Source organism: Stegastes partitus, unplaced genomic scaffold (genome assembly GCF_000690725.1).
Source record: "Stegastes partitus isolate 25-593 unplaced genomic scaffold, Stegastes_partitus-1.0.2 Scaffold1, whole genome shotgun sequence".
Lineage (NCBI taxonomy): Eukaryota > Metazoa > Chordata > Actinopteri > Pomacentridae > Stegastes > Stegastes partitus.
Window position 1 is genome coordinate 1,815,885 of NW_007577732.1, and position 16,824 is coordinate 1,832,708.

The window sequence follows — 16,824 nt, forward strand, 5'->3', positions numbered from 1 at the left end:
AAAAAACTCAGTGATCAAAATTCTGTCAAACTGATGCAGAGTGAGAGCAATGATGGCAGTTTATTTAAAAAAGAGAAATTCAGATGTACTTTATAAAGGCTTGGTTCAACTAAATTTCAACAAAATATTTTTTCACTGTCCTCACTGCAAATATTTATGGTTGTCTAAGCTTAGCTGTTTCTTACTGCACTAAAAATGGTGAAGGTGAATTCAATTTAACTTATAGTGCTCAAAACATAAAAATTAAATTAAATTTAAAAAATGAAAACACAAGCAATGCACCTAAACAATGTTACAATTACTCTGTTATCCAAAGAGTTGTCAGCACTCTCTTGTCTAAAGTAAAATTCCAAGTGACATTGATAGGTATTGTTTCTGGAAAGAGATCTGATTTCATTTTTAATGTGTTTACAGCTGAAACAGTGAATAAAACAACAAATTAGTTAATTACTAGAACAGGAATCCTAAACATTTCCTAGGAAAATAAATAATACCTACTTGTAGCCTCTTAGTTGTGAGAATGTGCTGCTTTTATTTTTCTTATGTTATACTACACCAAATCTTTTCTGTCTCCCGCAAAATGAATTTATGCTTTAATCTGCAAATTAAGCTATAATAAAAACAAATCACTGGTAGTTTCAGCCAAAAATATATATTTTTTTGTTTTTATCCTGCACAATCTGAAGAATTAAGTTTACACTCAGAAAGGGCAAAAAAAGAAGAAGAAAAAAAACATCCTTCAATGACCAAGTCCTTCTAAGCCAACATTGATGAGAGGTCCTTTACAGCTCAAAAATATGGAAATTTGAACATCTACAGTTAAATGACAACTCCACCTGCTGATGAGGAGCAATCAAAAAGCTGTAGGACCGCTACTAAAATTGATATTGTGGTAAGATTGTTTAATCAACTGAGTAAGGTTTGAAGTACAGTGCTTTTCATGAGATCAAAACTCAGCAAAGTACAACCAAATCTCTCTGCATTACTATATCACAATAGCTAAGCAAAATACACACATTCCTACATAAATTCAGTTTGAACGACTTTATCCACACAATGCTTTAACATCAAAAATATTGTTGATGCTCTTTAGTGCTCTGTCATTACAGTATCTTGCTTTACCCTGGTATCACTCCTGTATCAGCACACTACCTAGTTCTTGTCATATTATTGTAGTTTAATTGGCCTCTCATGTTCAAGTCCTCTGCCATCATTAAGTCAGATTGCGATATTTCCTCTCTCCTCTCCTCATCTCTATTCATGAGGGATGTTCAAAGCACCCAAGCCCTTGAAGTGTTGATGAATGAGGGGAGGTGAAGGGGAGAGGTGTCGGGTGAAGGGGGGAGACGAAAAGTGGGAGGTGTTGCTGCTGATATGGTGGCGCACCTGCCCGCTCATCACCCTCCTGAATTAGGCATGACCCACTTTTTGAGGCACCCTCGTCCCTCTGCCCTGCTAATTCAACCCCTTCGACACACATATACACACACACACACTTGCAGCCCATCTAAATCTTATTAACACATTTCTCTGCTCCATGCAAAACTCCCAGCTGACTCGCAAGCTTTGTGCTGACAATGTTAAATATCAAAATGAGCTTTGAATCCCATCATTGTTTGTTTTTGTCAGACACTCATAAAGAGAGTGTGTTGTTCTGGATGCTGCAGGCAGCGACACACGTCGTTGCTCTTTCTCGTTTGTCATGGGATACGGTTGGAGTGGCGATCAGCCATTTTGAAGGTGTCACAATGCGTCATGAAATATCAAATGTCTTGTTTTTGCATCGAGGAACGAGCTGTTCACTAATGAGTTTTAAATCTCTTCACTGTTTTCACGGCCGGTACTGTTGTGTGCACAGTTTTGATAACAAAATAATTACCTGTTTAGATCAGTAGCCTAAAATTTTGCCTCGTTATTAAACATGAGGTTATTCAAATTTGGTCATCTTTGCCTTAAATGTGTGTGTTAAGTCCATGGCACAATTTATAGGGAAGCAATACTCTCTTGTTTTAACTGCATTTTGACTGTTTTCTTACTGAAGGCAGCTATGTTTGTAGTTGCCAGGACACTGTGATACAGGAATGTTCTGGTCGTGTTTACAGAGTGGAAATAATGTTAGAGGCTGTGCTGTTTGTGGTGTCTGATTTGTGTCCACCTCTTCTCCTCCAGATGAGACCAATGAAAATGAGACTTCTGGATCACTCAACAATCAGCTGTCTTGGAAACAAGGTCGTCAGCTCCTCAGACAGTAAGTGCAAATGCTTTTATACTTCAGCCCAGAAAACTGTCTTCAGCCTAGAAACCTACTAAACCCATTAAAATCAACTGTATTATAATAGCAGAGTGTCGAGAGGCCTCTAGTTTACATTTCTCTGCAATAGTATTGTCACTTGTGTCAGACTGACTGGTTTGGTGTAGTGCACTACAGTGCTATGGGATAAAAAACTATGGGGAAGAGCACCCTCCCATGGGCAGCAGCAGTCATTACCTGATCTGTTTATTTTTTTTACTGGTATATTGAACAGGCTCATGAGTGTGGTTATTGTATCATCCTTCTCTCCAGTCAGTCTTTGTAAATACACTGGGCTCCAGTCTTTTTCCCAGACATCATCAGGCAGCCTCACACATCATCTGTCCCAACATGCCGGCTGATGAAGCAGCCAATTTATGCATGACTCTGTGTTGAGGGACAGATCAATAATGTGCTAAAACACTCCTCCCTTTCAGTCAGCAGCCTGCTCAAATTGCTACATCTTCTCCTCCATCCCTACAGGCTAGGTGTAATATTTGATGAGTAGCTCATCTTGCCTCAGCAGAGCTGATACTGTTAACTAGACTACTGCCAAAGGACACGACAGTTAAAAGTAACAAGTACTCGTTCTCATCTTTGATAATATTAAAGTCTAGATAACAAAATGCAGGGTAGTGATTTAATTCTCTTTATGGCATTAATAAACCCCTTGCCTCTGTACCTCTTTTTTTTTTTTGCTACACTGCACACAAATAACATTTAATTTTTTTTTAATTCAGTTCAGTTCAGTTTTATTCATGTCAATTCACAACGTGCTATGTCAAGGTGAAGACCTTACAAAATGTATGTGTTACAAACAAACCCAACAAATTCAAAGATTTCCTTTGAGCAACCTCCTTTGCAACAGTGTAAAGACTAAACTCCCCTGACAACCATGTTTATGTTCATATGTCTTGTTCTAGGTACTTGCAGGAGGTGGGCTACACAGATACCATCTTAGATGTGAAGTCTCAGCGAGTCCGAGCACTGCTTGGACTAGCTGGGGATGGAAGTGGGAGGACAGGTGAACGGATGAGTACTGAGCCCCTGGTCAATGGGACCGACACAACAAAGGGCATGGGCACCAGAGGGTGAGTATGCTTCGCTAAAGGCCAAGGTGGCTCTGTTCCTGCTACAATAGGAGCATGATGGTCTGCTACACAGACGATCGCATTGCCCCTTATATTGAACACGACAAACACACACAGCCGCCATGAATGTTTCTGAAAGGCTGGCTTTGCAATTTTCTTTAGACTATATAGCAGCTAGTTATTAGTGATTATTTCTGAGGTGTGCTGAGTACAGTGGTCAGATGTAGCACAGGATTACTGGAAAATGTACAACTTCTTACTGCATTTGAGAACTGTTGATGGAGAACTTGTACAAATCAAAGCAGCTCTGAAGTCTGGCAGGGAGTGCTTCCATAACAACTCTTTTAGTGATGAATTATAGAAGTGTATGCTCTCGACTCATATCAAGCATTTGTTTTGAGTAGCATTGGTTTTATAGGCACATATGCAGTCGGCGTGCTTGCAGCGCGTACACTTCTCGCAGTCACACATTTTGAGCTGCAGGCAGGCAAGACGTCCACAGAAGGGTCTGTGCGAACCCTTGCAGATTTGGGTAGATGATACAATGTACGTCACACGTACCCTTGAGGACACTCAGGATTGTTGAATCAGTACAAATATGGAATAAAATTTTTGGATTAATGCTGTTACATGCTGATAGTGATGGAAAAAAAAAGCCCACAGACAAAGTGGTGTGTAAGCAATGTAACAGCAGTTACAAATCAGTGATGTGTATTAATGCATGCATCATGGTCCCTCAACAGGAAAGCTGAACTCTCTGACACTAGCGCTGTACTGGAGGCCTTCAAGTTCATTGAGAATGCAGCAGCTGAATTCAGTGATGAAGACGAGGAGGACGATAGCGAGGGAAAGGACAGGACTAACGTGGAATCCAGGACGGTAAGAAACCAGTTTGTCCTCAACTCCTGGACCAACACAGTTAAGTAAAAGCTGTTGCTTTAGTATTGAACACAACCGTCAATAATTTGTGTAGATCCTGAGGAAGAAACCTGCGTCGTCAACATTACCGGCTAGCATGGACACCAGTGAGGACCCTGACACAGAGGAGGCACTGAAAGGCTTTGACTTTCTGTCTAGCCCTGACGAGATGGACACCTCGCCAGAGTCCAGAGGCACTGGAGACGGCACAGACTGGGGTGAGTCATGCATCAGTCAAGAAAACATCATGTAGTGCAGATAGAAGAGTTTGAAAAGGATCAAAGTGCTGTTTATACACCACAGATACAGTTTCAGAACCTATAATATTATTGTTTATTTATTTTCAGTTGCACAAAGATGAGCTTATTTAATTTTTATCTGTTGTTACAGTATTTAAGTTTAAGAGACACTGAAAAAGATGACTAATTATTTTATGAAGTAAGCTTATAATTTACCTGTTTCTCTATTTTTCACTTTTGCTTATATTTTGGTGACTGTTCATGATGTACTTGTCATTCATATACCATGCTGTGGTCATAAGTCATGATGTTGAGAGTTTCTGTGTTTAACCCATAGTTTGTGATCTCTTCCACTGTGTGTTCCCATAGCCAGCCTGTGACCACAATGTGTCTTCCACTCCTGTGTGTCGTCAAATCAACCTGATTCCCTTTAAGTCTCGCTGATCTTTAGACCAAATCCTCAACAAAAATGGGCCTGATGTCATGTTGAGGTGTTCTCTTTGTATTTGAGCACACATTTAAGTATTTGAGTCATATATACACAATAATTGGAAGGTTTGGAGTATTTCATGATTGGATTTATGACTCAGAATCCAAATCAAAGAATTCACCACATGGCATTAACTTCCCTCCCACCACTCTCGCTTGTTCCAATAGAAAAAAAAAATAGATTAAAAGAGAAGCCTGTAAATGCTGCTCCAGATTGTCTAACATGACTGAGGTGATAGTGACCGAAAAGATGCTCACCTCAGAGTCTCTGAGCCCTACTGCTCTCCCGGAGGTTTGACAAACCTCCAGGAGAACCTAAGAGAAGCATTCCACCTTACCCACCCTGCCAGGCCTCTCGGGCCTCGACCAGGGCAGTTCCTCAACAGCCTCTCGGTCTGGTTTTGTTCCCCCTGTGTAGAGAAGGACGAACAAGGTCCCATTTCTGAGGCCTGGGACGTGGACCCGGGCCTGATAACCAAACTCAAGGAGCAGTACAGAAAGGAGCGCAAGGGGAAAAAGGGGGTGAAGAGTAAGTCCTGTTAGGCGTTGCTGCCTCCCTCCCTCTCCTCTCTTTGTAGAGCCTGACTTTCCTGAGTTCAGCCAAAAAACCTCCAATCAAAAGCAAAACATCTTCATTGTTTCTCCTCGTCTTCTTTTCTAGCTGCTCCTTATTATGCCTGTTTTCTTGTCTTTTCATACTCAAGTCTCTTCTGTTTTCCAGTGAATGGCTACACATATGATACCTGTGTTCATTATTTTCCCTCCCTAACAAGCTATAATGCTTGATGCATGTTTGTCTGTCCCATTTAAGTGTTCTTTTTTTTTGTTGTTGTTGTTGTTGTTGTTTTTGTAAAGTTTATATTCATATTCACATCATCATCTTGTCCACACTGTCGAATATCAGAGATTAATGTAACAGTTAGCCGTGAGGATAAGTCCATCTGTGTCCCATCTGGGCTAGGGATGGTCTCTACAGTCATCTGGTTCAGTATCTTCTCCAGTCATAATAACATAATTATCACCATCTTTATTCTCATCTGTCGGCTATGTTGATACTACAGTAACAAGCAATTTTGCTGCCGCTGTAAATTGATAGCAATTAAAAGCCTTTTCAGTGACTCAGTGAAGTGACTCAGCTCAATACTACTGCTTTGAGAATAACAGACCACTTCAGACTCATTCAGCGACTGAGAGCTCTTAGATTTTACATTTATTAGACACAAGCTCTTCTTTCCTGCTGTTGTGATTAAATCATGAGATCTCGCTTTCTTCTTCACTTGACTGCACACCACTTTTTACACTTGGCTTCCTCTGTTTTTTTGTTTTTTTTTTGCAGAGATCTATTTTTGTTTTTCACGCTGTGTTGGTGCTTTATCACTTTGGTGGGTGTGTGGAGGAGATCATCTGGATGGATTTTAAAGGACTAGTTTGACATTTGAGGAATTATGCATATTTAGTTTCTCACCACTCACATATCCGTCTGTCGAATACAAGTTGTGTAACAGCTAACCTTTCTTAACGCTAAATGATTTGGGAAATAGTTCCGATTGCGATTTTTCTGGCAAGTATTATGATTTGATTTTTGATATAATTTTTTTAGTCAAGCTTGAGTTCAATATTCAGTGCATTTATTTAAAACGTTATGCAGCATTATCACACGAGGCACCATCAAAAGCAAGCCTGTCACATCAGAAAGACGGCATGACTTTGAAAACCATTGACACAACAGTTTAAACCTCATGCTGCAAAACATACACGGTGCGGCTATTAAATAATGAGATGGGGCCTATGTCAGTCAAATCATGGCTTGCAGCTTGGACTACGTTGTATACACTGATCAATGTGCACGCATAAAGAAAACCTGTAAGTTCCAGCTTGCTCAAATTAAATAGTATTAATTAAGTGTATTGGTCTCATTATTTGACAGCTACACATAGTAAATCCTAAATTGCAGCATTTGCAATTGGCTAATTGCATTGTTTCAAATTGTTTTATTCATTTTTAAGCCCTAGCCTTCCTCTGACCAAAGGTGAGAAAATCCACCTACCTGCACACCTTTAAAGCTGACTAATTAGTTAATCACATCTGGTTTGTTAAATCTGTTCAGGTGGATTTTCTAATCTTTCAACAGAGTCACAGGAGCTTTTTCTCCCCATTTCAAGTCTTTGTGATAATCTCAACACAGCTGGCTTAAGCTTCACATATGCAGTGTATCATATATTTAATGCACACACCTGGAAGTTGTATGTGTGTTATACTGGTCTTCTCAATAATTTCTTGTTAGTTTTGTGCTAAGCTATTTTGACAGGGGCCTGTAACCACAGCCAAGATTTAAGTAGTTGTCAGTCAACCAGCGCTGTTCCGTCTGTTTTTAGTTTCTAAGTTAATTTGCCATTGGCTGTAGCCTCATACTGTTCTCATCCAAGACGAGCATTCTACAAATGTCAAACTGTTACTGTAACCGCTGTTCAAGTTTAATTCAATGAGGAAATGAGTACAGTCAAAAAATGAACATCTATAATCTGTCACCTAATATTTCTGCTTGGCTGAGACCTCACAAATTCCATCTCTATCTTAAATTATTCTCTCCACACAGCCTACATTTATAGATAAATGCGCCTCAGCACCTTTCTACCTCTTCATTTAACAAGGACACTGCTGGTGGCTTCCGTTTATTTCCTATTCTTTTTTATTCTATAATTTAAATTGTTTTCTTCCCTTTCAGTGCTGCTTTCCTTTCATATTCATTTGTTCTCTCTCTCAGCCTGTACTCACAGTTTTCTTATCCTTTTTGAAAATTATTTTTGTTATTGCTTTCTCTTTCTTTTTCTCCGCTCTCCATTGTTGTATGTCTGTATGGTAACTGTGGACCTGACTTGTTAAACAGGGCCCAACCGGTCCAAACTGCAGGACATGCTGGCCAACCTGAGAGATGCCGAGGACTTGTCCCACATGCAGCCTCCATCCGCCCCTCAATCCAGGCCCAATGTTGCCCGATTCAACGAGCACGATGGGAACCGAACGGATGAAGGTACTCCAGAAAAAAGTACGAATAGATGAACTGTTTGTGAAAGTGTATTTAATTCCCTTAATTCCTTTCTAACTGTGTCTTTCATTCCCCAGTTGAAGCGCTGACCTTCCCGCCCACCTCAGGGAAGTCGTTCATTATGGGCACAGATGAGGCCATGGAGAGCGAGCTGGGCCTCGGGGAGCTGGCTGGACTCACTGTGGCCAACGAAGCTGACAGTCTGGCATATGATGTGAGCATGAAGAGGCAGATTGCGTTTTAAGAGCCATGGGAATATTTCTCTAGGGAAAACTATTTCTGTTCATGTTATCATTGAAACCTCATGAAAAACAGCCGTCCCACCTTCCTCGCCTTTTCCGCAACAAATTTCACAAGTCACATGCTGAAAACTTGCTGTTTGCATATCAAACAGCTTTTTTTTTTTACAGACATGTCAGGAAAGCTGCTTTGAAAGTGTCATGATGATATCAGTTTGTTTATTTGTTTTTTTTTTGGTATATTCGTTGTGTGATCACAGGGTGTAAAAGAAATGTGGTAAAACCCTCTAATCCCCAAGACCAGCCAGCAGGTTTGAAAGACATGTATTTTTAGAAATTGCCAGTCAATTCATCAATTATCAAAAAACTGGATTAGCAAAAAGAATTGCAAAAAACTGGATTTACAACTTTCTGATTAGTGATGTGCCGTCTAAACTTAAAATTGAGATATTTCAAAATCCCTTTATTGTATGTGTCAAATCAATAGAAATAAGCCCTTTCAACTAACCAGATTCTGTAAAAAAATAAAATAAATAGAAATTCTGCGTTCCTCACAGCAAAGTTGAAGCCGTAACTCACCTTCAACCAGCAATCACACGACAAAAATATTAAGAGAACTGCGTTCTGTGTTTGCACAAAGCAGATAGGAAACAAGTATGAAAACTATTAAATATGTAAGTATAAAATATCCTAAGATGATAGAGTTCCATTATTGGTGACATGTAGGTACTTTAAAAAAAATTGTAAATGTTGATTCTAGTTTTTTTTCAATTAATTTTTCAGTTTTTGTAAAAAAAAAAAAAAATCAAAATAGTTCAACTCCCATTTTTTTTTCTTTTTTATGATTTATGGCATTATGTCATTTGTTATAATTTATAGAAGAGATTTTTTTTTTTTTTTTTTCCCCATTAAAGAAATTTTTGGGCTTTTCTGCCTTTAATGGATAGGACAGTGAAAGAGTGACAGAGAAACATGGGGAGGAGAGTGGGGAAAGGACATGCAGCAAATGAGCCGCTGGCTGGAATCGAACCGCGGCTGCTGCGTCGGGGACTACAGACTCTGTACATGGGTCGCCCACTCAACCTGTTGAGCTATCTGGGCGCCCATAGAAGACATTTTTGACTCTACTTCTAGTCATGGTTGTGCTGTTTAGATTGAGGTGCGGAATTTATATTGAAGTAAAACAATCTGAGTTTGGTGGGATGCTTAGCAAAATATACAAAAATAGCATTCATGAAGAGAAGGCATTAAAGAAATCACAAACGCTAGGCATTACTGTTTGCAAACTTATAGATAAGTTACACTACCTTTTAGGTGTTTTAACCTTACTTTTTGCTTCATTTCTTAATTTCCATGAATTGCTATGTTTTACTGTCCTGCTTCTCTGCTATTTAACACTAATTTACTAAACATGCTATCCAAATCAGATTTCAACTGAAAATTCATCAAAGCTGTTTTAAACTGTAGCTCTGTTCAGGATTACATTTAATGAACACTGTTGGTTGGATGTTAAGATCTGATGATCTCTCTTCAGATTGGTAACAATAAGGATGCCATGAGGAAAACATGGAATCCCAAATTCACTCTGCGGAGTCATTTTGATGGGATTCGTGCTCTGGCCTTCCACCCTGTGGAGCCCGTCCTGGTCACTGCTTCAGAAGACCACACACTCAAGATGTGGAACCTGCAAAAGACAGCTCCTGCCAAAAAGTAAGACTGTCTTGACTCACCATGAACTCTACCACTTCCTTAGTTGTATTTTTTTACAATCAAAATGGACAATCTTAAATTTACTGCTAGATTTATTTTCAGTACAGTTCTTCCTGATCGGTTTTGTCAGAGGCGGCTCAGTGTGTCTGATGAAGTCTCTTTGTTTCCAAAGCGGAACAGTAAGCATCATTAAAGAGAACAGCTCAGTTGATTACAGCCCCATAAGGAGCATAGCTCGTCTTTGTTTCTGCACCGTCACATGACAGACAGGAAATAGTCCCCATGTGACAAGGAACTGATGACACTCTGCCCCAAAGGATTCATTATGTCGTGTCACAACACACACACAGTCTGTAGTAATGCTATGTGTTATTTTTAGAGACTGAAGTCATTTTAAAGTCAAGGATGCTTTGAATAAGAAAATGAAACAGAAAAGTGATGCACCCCTGGTTTAGCAGCAGATTGTACATCCTTTATAGCTTTGTGCATTTTAGCAACAATAATAAAAATGCAAGCCTTTAAAACTAATCATTGACACACATTTAGGTAACATTGCTGTTTAGTTTTGTATGTTACAGTAATGAACACTTTGTTTATTGACAGGAGTACATCTTTAGATGTGGAACCGATCTACACTTTCAGGGCCCACAGGTAAAAATGGTGCACAGGAATAAAAACAGTTTTTCTGTGTTAGTGTTGATTTGATAATCAATGATTATATCTTATTATTATGTAAACTATAGGGGGGCTGTGCTGAGTGTGGTGATGAGCAGTACAGGAGAGCAGTGTTTCAGTGGGGGGGTTGACGGGACTATTCAGTGCTGGAACACCCCCAATCCCAACATCGACCCCTACGACTCCTACGGTAACAGCATTGTGTATTTTGTTTGAATCTGAGGATTTTCAAATCAAATCAGAGGAGCTGATTTTGTGTTTTCTATGACAGACCCATCAGTGTTGCGTGGAGCGCTCAGTGGGCACACTGACTCAGTTTGGGGTTTGGTGTACAGCAGCGCCCACCAGCGCCTCCTCTCCTGCTCGGCAGATGGAACTGTGAGACTGTGGGACGCCAACACCACCTCCCCTGCCCTCGCAGTGTTCAACGAAAATAAAAGTACTGCTTTGGTTTATGTTTTGTGATTTTACTTTTTTTAAAAATATATTTCCAAAATGAATTATTAAAACATACCTTTCTATGCTTCTCTCTGAACCAGAGCTGGGAATTCCCTCCTCAGTAGACTTGGTGTGCAGTGAACCAGCTCATCTGGTCACATCCTTTACAAACGGGCAGATTGGCCTCTTCAACATGGAGACCAGCCAGCTGGTCCTCAGCCTGGAGTCCAATTTAGAGCCAGGTAGGTTGGGATGTGTCACTAGACTGGGTTGAACCTAAAGTACTGCATGATTAAGGTGAAAGCAAACACTTTGTCACCAATATTAGTATTTAGGGTTTGATGGCAGTGTTTGTTTGCAACTAAAAAGCAACTTCAGCATTAGTGCCACAGAAGACTTTTGGTTTATTGTATATTCCATTACAGTCTTGAAATGACGATGGATAAAGGAGAAGTCAGGAAAAAAAGCTCTTTACTAACATCTAGTGGTGGCTTCAGAAAGGACATTTAGGATGGTGGGAAGTGAGTGTTTGGCAAAAAAAAAAACCCACAATTTTCCTCCTTCGTGTCTCTGAGATTAATGATACAATATGTCAGAAATTGGGCGTAAGAGGCTACATATAATAGTAATAATAATAATAATAATAATAATAATAACAACCCGAATCATGGGGTACTGCCACACTGCGTGGGCTAAAAGTAAAAGCCAAAGTTAACACGCTTCTGACCCAACGAAAATCTCCACCTAATTCTTTCTGATTGACTGTCAATTCAGTTACTCCACAAACTCACTCCAGCTGTGTAAAGTCTAATGGGTTTGTCTTTTTTTAATCAGGCACTCCATGTCAGATCAACAAGGTCCTCAGCCACCCCACGCTTCCAATCACCATCACTGCACAGGAGGACAGACACATCAAGTTCTTTGACAACAACAGCGGGAAACTGATCCACTCCATGGTGGCCCACTTGGATGCTGTCACCAGTTTAGCTGTGGATCCGAATGGACTTTATCTCATGTCAGGCAGTAAGTGCCTTCGAACAAGTTTGTCCTTGTGCTATGTCTAACTGAACTGTCTTCTTTATACATGAGTTCACTGATAGATTGGTTTCTTCAGACTTAATCAGGCAGTGACTATTTTTTTTTATAGTCATAGTACATATAATAAGTTGACAAATTCAGTCACAGATCATCTAAATGGGTCAGGGAACTAAACTGAAGTCTGACTGCAACCAAATCTGAAGGTCGTAGAAATTAATGCTTTTTATGTGTTAATGTAAATTATAGCATGTTAAGGTTATAATAAATGTACTTTTGCATGTACCATATATCTCTTTATAAAAACTTGTCAATACTAAACAGATAATAAACAATGACTAACCAGACTATTGAAAAGAATAATAAAAAAAAAAAAGTGGTGCTTCCAGCACAATCATTAGCCATGATGGACTCAGGGGCAACCAACAGAAACATTACAAATATGATGGGACTTTTTGGCTGAACTGCCATCTGTGTTTAGACAGAGCAGTTAGGAGATACGTATGGATACCAATTTAAAATGTAAGTAGTAAAATATCTGTAGTATGTAGTACCATCAGTTTTTCCAATATTGGTAGCAGCTGTGGGGACTTGGAAAAATGTCGGACATGTTCATTCCAGGTTTTGTCAGTTTGTGTAAAATGAATATTCAACAAAATGCAACTTTTTTTTTTCATGATTTATGGAAGACAGAACAGATTTCTAAATTTCCCTCTACTTCCATCCGTGCTTGTTTCCATTGAGGTGCAGAACTTATCATGACCGAAGCAAAAAATGCCCAGAAACTGCTTGGGGTTCAAGGGGTTCACCATAAACTCAAAAAGATTTTCCTAGATACTATATTGTCATCATATGTACCACAAAGCTGAGTGTTGTTTCCCAGATTTACAAGGAAGTGGTTCATACCCACAGGTGCTTTTTAGACTTCCTTTAGAGATCGCAGCATGTTCAGTTCTGTATCATTTGTAACTCATTGTCTTCTCCACAGGTCACGACTGCTCCATCCGTCTATGGAACCTCGAGAGTAAAACCTGCATCCAGGAATTCACAGCTCACAGAAAGAAGTTCGAGGAATCAATCCATGATGTGGCATTTCATCCGTCTAAATGCTACATCGCCAGCGCCGGGGCAGATGCTCTCGCCAAGGTGTTTGTATGACGCGGAGCTGCGTTTCTCCCCACAGCCCCGCTCTATGACTCAGCCTCCCATGATCAGGGACCAATAGAGACACAGCAGGGGAAGGACCTTCAGGCAGGGGTCCAGTCCCACCTCACACAGCCCACTGGTCTCCTGTCGGACTGGCAGACTATGTAGCCGCTAGCCTCAAACGGGCTGTGACTGTCCATAGAAAGGGTCGGCAGGGAGGCCAGTCAGGACGAGAACTGCTCTCTGGTCCCCCTTCTACCATCCAGGCAGGCCTGGGTGTGACCGACCACAGCGCCCCTGCAGACAGACTAAAACTTAACCTCCGTAGCTAGGAGGCTCAGGACAAGTGTTAGAGTGTGGAGTGGAGAAATGAGGTTTTAAGCTCCTTCTTCTTCTGCCCCCGTGGCTTCACGCTCACCCCAGATCCCTCAGGCCCTAGACCTTCCCTCTCAGACAAACCAGGTCGAGGCCCTTTACTCCAAGTCAGGTTTTGTGTTGTGTTTGTTCTAGAAACGTGGGGTACTGAAGGCTCGCTGGAGCTGTCGTGGAAGCCTCTCACTTCCTCTTCTCTGCTTCCCAGACTGACTCTGCTCGCTGGCCTGCCTTTATTTTTCTTTTTTAAAACACGTATTGACAAATGTGCCTTTGCTTTAAAAAGGTCTTGAAAAATGTTATTTTAACAAGCTTGTTTTGGGGAACTGGGAGGGAGGGGATGGTGGAGAATTGGAGCTGGTTGTCACAATGTTGTCGATTTTAACATTGGATGTAAAATTACAAATGCTTATAATAAACAAAATATATATTCAGTCTTAAAATTTACTGTGCAGCGTGAGTTTGAGTGCTCCTTTTTGACAAGTTTGGTTGGGGAATCAGTTTTGTGCATTTCCAGGCAAAGCTGGTAGAGTGATACAGACCATTAAATATATTGCCTGTTTGTTAGATTCAAGTAATTGTACACTTCAGAAGTAAGATTACAAACATATGTGTCCAAAGTAAACCATCTTGGTTATATAATTACAATTCAAACTTGGTTCTAGTTGTCAATCTTAGGCATAACTAACTGATTTTGGCCAGTTTGCTCTTGTTTGAATTGAATGGCTTGTACTGTATGTAGTTTTCCCCAGTTGTGTGGACATGCTTGACTACAATGTGATGTATCATGTCCAGATATTTACAGTAGTCCAGTGTTTAGCAGGAAATTAGTGCAGTACTTTAGGACTATTTGAAACATTGAGTTAACCATCCAACACTGAGGGAAGAGAAATGTCCTGCAAGTCCAGTTTACTGTAAACTGAGGAGAAAAAAAAGTCAATCAAGATGTTGTACATGTAGAGTACAGCTTCAAATGAGCCATTTTCTCAGTCACTGGTTTGTATATGAAAGTATGTTCAAAATAAAACCTGCTGTAAAATGTTAATTGGGCTCTGATGTTGGTCATTTTACAGACATTAAAGCTGTTCAGAACTTGCAGAAACATCTCTGTAGTCACCTCAGGTGACTGCCATGGATCCACTGAGTTGTACTGTAGGCTACAACTTAAACCCCAATTATTTTTTACATTTTGACAAATTATCACCATTAAAGTTAAGCCAAATCACTTGTTAGCAGGTCCTGTTTACAATGTACAGTAGATGCAGAGACAAATGTCACTGGATAACTTAGAAGATGAAGAAAAACTTTAAAATATAATAAATCTCAAGCAAGTTCTGCTGACATAATAAAAGACTTTCCCCTTACAATTTCTAAGTGGATTTACAGAAGTCTATCCATCATGGACATTGGTGATAATGATATTCTCAGAAGAAAGCACAACAAATCTAAAAATATGCTGCGTCTTTGAGTTAGGATGTGACTGTATTCATTTGAGGTATGTGATTTTAATTGCTGTGTTCAAATCAACAAAAATCCAGGCGACAACAGCCACTGTAAGTTCTCTTCATTTTCTTTATTTTATTAAAAATTGCACAAAAAAAAAAATATTGATCAATTATCTGAACATTATTAGCGAAAGGCTTTTAATATGCATATGTACAAACAGGGCATAAGAGGGATAAAATCATAAATACTCTTTTAACAAAACTGAGAAATGTCTGCGATGTTAGAAGCAACCACTATTAGAAAACAAAGAATGAAGAGATGAACTGCTTTCATTAGTGAAAAGCAAACTTTTGACCTGCCTTCACTCTAAGCAAGGATACACAAGCTCACCTCTCACCCAAGTCCACATCCTTGTTCCATGTTGTTGATTTGCTTTTCACATCCACTTTTTGGTTGCACTTAGGAGTTGTATCAACAGCAATATAAGCACCAAAGTCTTTGAGAGGAACCTAAACAATGTCCCTACTATCAAATCTCTCCTATTAGGAAGATCAAAATGTACCAAGTCTAAGAAAGTATATCCTCTTTACAGAGAATTGTGTGAAAGCACCATATTATTAAGTGTTTTTTAATATGTTAAGCCACAAGAGGAAGTGCTAGGCATGCTTTAAATCTACATTTTCTCTGCAAGCACCATATCCCAGTAAGGTAGCCTTATGTCTGTCATCATTTGGGTACCACTTCCTAGTAAGGTACTAAAAGATGTATTTAAGAGCTTTATTAATGTTAATAAATCATTTACTAATGCTTTACTAATTAAGCAACGTTTGTGTTGAAAAATCTCTTTGGCACCTTCAGTGTCTCGCTTTCTTTTACAAGCTTCTGGTTGCAAATTCAATTTATCAAATCTTCACTCCAGCATGGATAACTTGTTAATGAATGCATTTTACTCCAGATGTGACCTCTGCAATTACATTTCACAACTTGGCAGCTCAGATGTTCATTACTTTTATAACTAATGTGGAAAGCATTAATAAATTATTTACTCATGCTAATAAAAACCCAAGATGCAACTTTTAAACCATGTGTAAAGGGTGACTTCATGGTACCATTAATTTGAAATATTAAATCTATGCTGTTCTCTTTATGGTACCACAGTATAGATGAGATATGTCACTCTGTATGCAAATCTTTTACCATTAGCACCATCTGTATACTTGGGGCAGAATATTCTCTAAAATTAGTTTTGTCCAAATCCACAATCCTCACCTAAATCCAAAGCCCTCCCTCTTCAAATATGTGGCACTGCAGCCAATCCAGCACCGCCATCTGGGCAACAGAGTGAGTAAATTTACAATCAGTGTTCTGTAAAGACAGCCCAGGATTAAGATTTCTAACACCTTCCCTCCACACGTCCGTCCTCAGTTTCTGGGCTGGGAGTTGAACTCCTGGCAAATGTTGTGGATGATCTTGGGCACAAATTTGTAGAGGTTGTCGAACTCGTCCACGAAGAAGGAGTGCTCCTTGTCGGGGTCTGTGGCGATGTACTCCAGCTCGTCCTGGGCGGCCCAGGCGATGCCGATGGAGTAGGCGATCACACCTGGATGAGGGGAAGGGACAGCAGATTACACACACACACGACATGACATGTGTTTGTCACATCAAACACACACTGCTCAACACCTCACTG

General features: G+C 39.8%; 2 protein-coding genes across 10 annotated transcripts in view; one reads left to right on the plus strand and one right to left on the minus strand.

Annotated features, from left to right (window-relative positions):
- LOC103373886 (striatin) overlaps positions 1 to 14,733 on the plus strand; it is a 28,733-nt gene extending 14,000 nt beyond the window's left edge. Inside the window, exons 4-17 of one of the 4 annotated variants that reach the window (XM_008303930.1) lie at positions 2,170 to 2,248; positions 3,214 to 3,381; positions 4,125 to 4,260; positions 4,355 to 4,517; positions 5,446 to 5,556; positions 7,915 to 8,073; positions 8,151 to 8,287; positions 9,847 to 10,022; positions 10,626 to 10,673; positions 10,766 to 10,887; positions 10,969 to 11,136; positions 11,237 to 11,377; positions 11,970 to 12,158; positions 13,159 to 14,733. In XM_008303930.1, coding sequence (XP_008302152.1) covers positions 2,170 to 2,248; positions 3,214 to 3,381; positions 4,125 to 4,260; positions 4,355 to 4,517; positions 5,446 to 5,556; positions 7,915 to 8,073; positions 8,151 to 8,287; positions 9,847 to 10,022; positions 10,626 to 10,673; positions 10,766 to 10,887; positions 10,969 to 11,136; positions 11,237 to 11,377; positions 11,970 to 12,158; positions 13,159 to 13,328 — 1,967 coding nt within the window. In that variant the 3' untranslated portion in view covers positions 13,329 to 14,733. The remainder of the gene's footprint in view (positions 1 to 2,169; positions 2,249 to 3,213; positions 3,382 to 4,124; positions 4,261 to 4,354; positions 4,518 to 5,445; positions 5,557 to 7,914; positions 8,074 to 8,150; positions 8,288 to 9,846; positions 10,023 to 10,625; positions 10,674 to 10,765; positions 10,888 to 10,968; positions 11,137 to 11,236; positions 11,378 to 11,969; positions 12,159 to 13,158) is intronic. The other 3 variants (XM_008304001.1, XM_008304075.1, XM_008304145.1) reach the window with 3 other exon arrangements.
- Positions 14,734 to 15,240: 507 nt separating this feature from the next.
- The window catches only part of vit (vitrin), a 35,064-nt gene continuing 33,480 nt past the window's right edge, over positions 15,241 to 16,824 (minus strand). For all 6 annotated transcript variants that reach the window (XM_008304435.1, XM_008304718.1, XM_008304502.1 and 3 more), the window contains one exon: positions 15,241 to 16,734. In XM_008304435.1, coding sequence (XP_008302657.1) covers positions 16,556 to 16,734 — 179 coding nt within the window. In that variant the 3' untranslated portion in view covers positions 15,241 to 16,555. The remainder of the gene's footprint in view (positions 16,735 to 16,824) is intronic.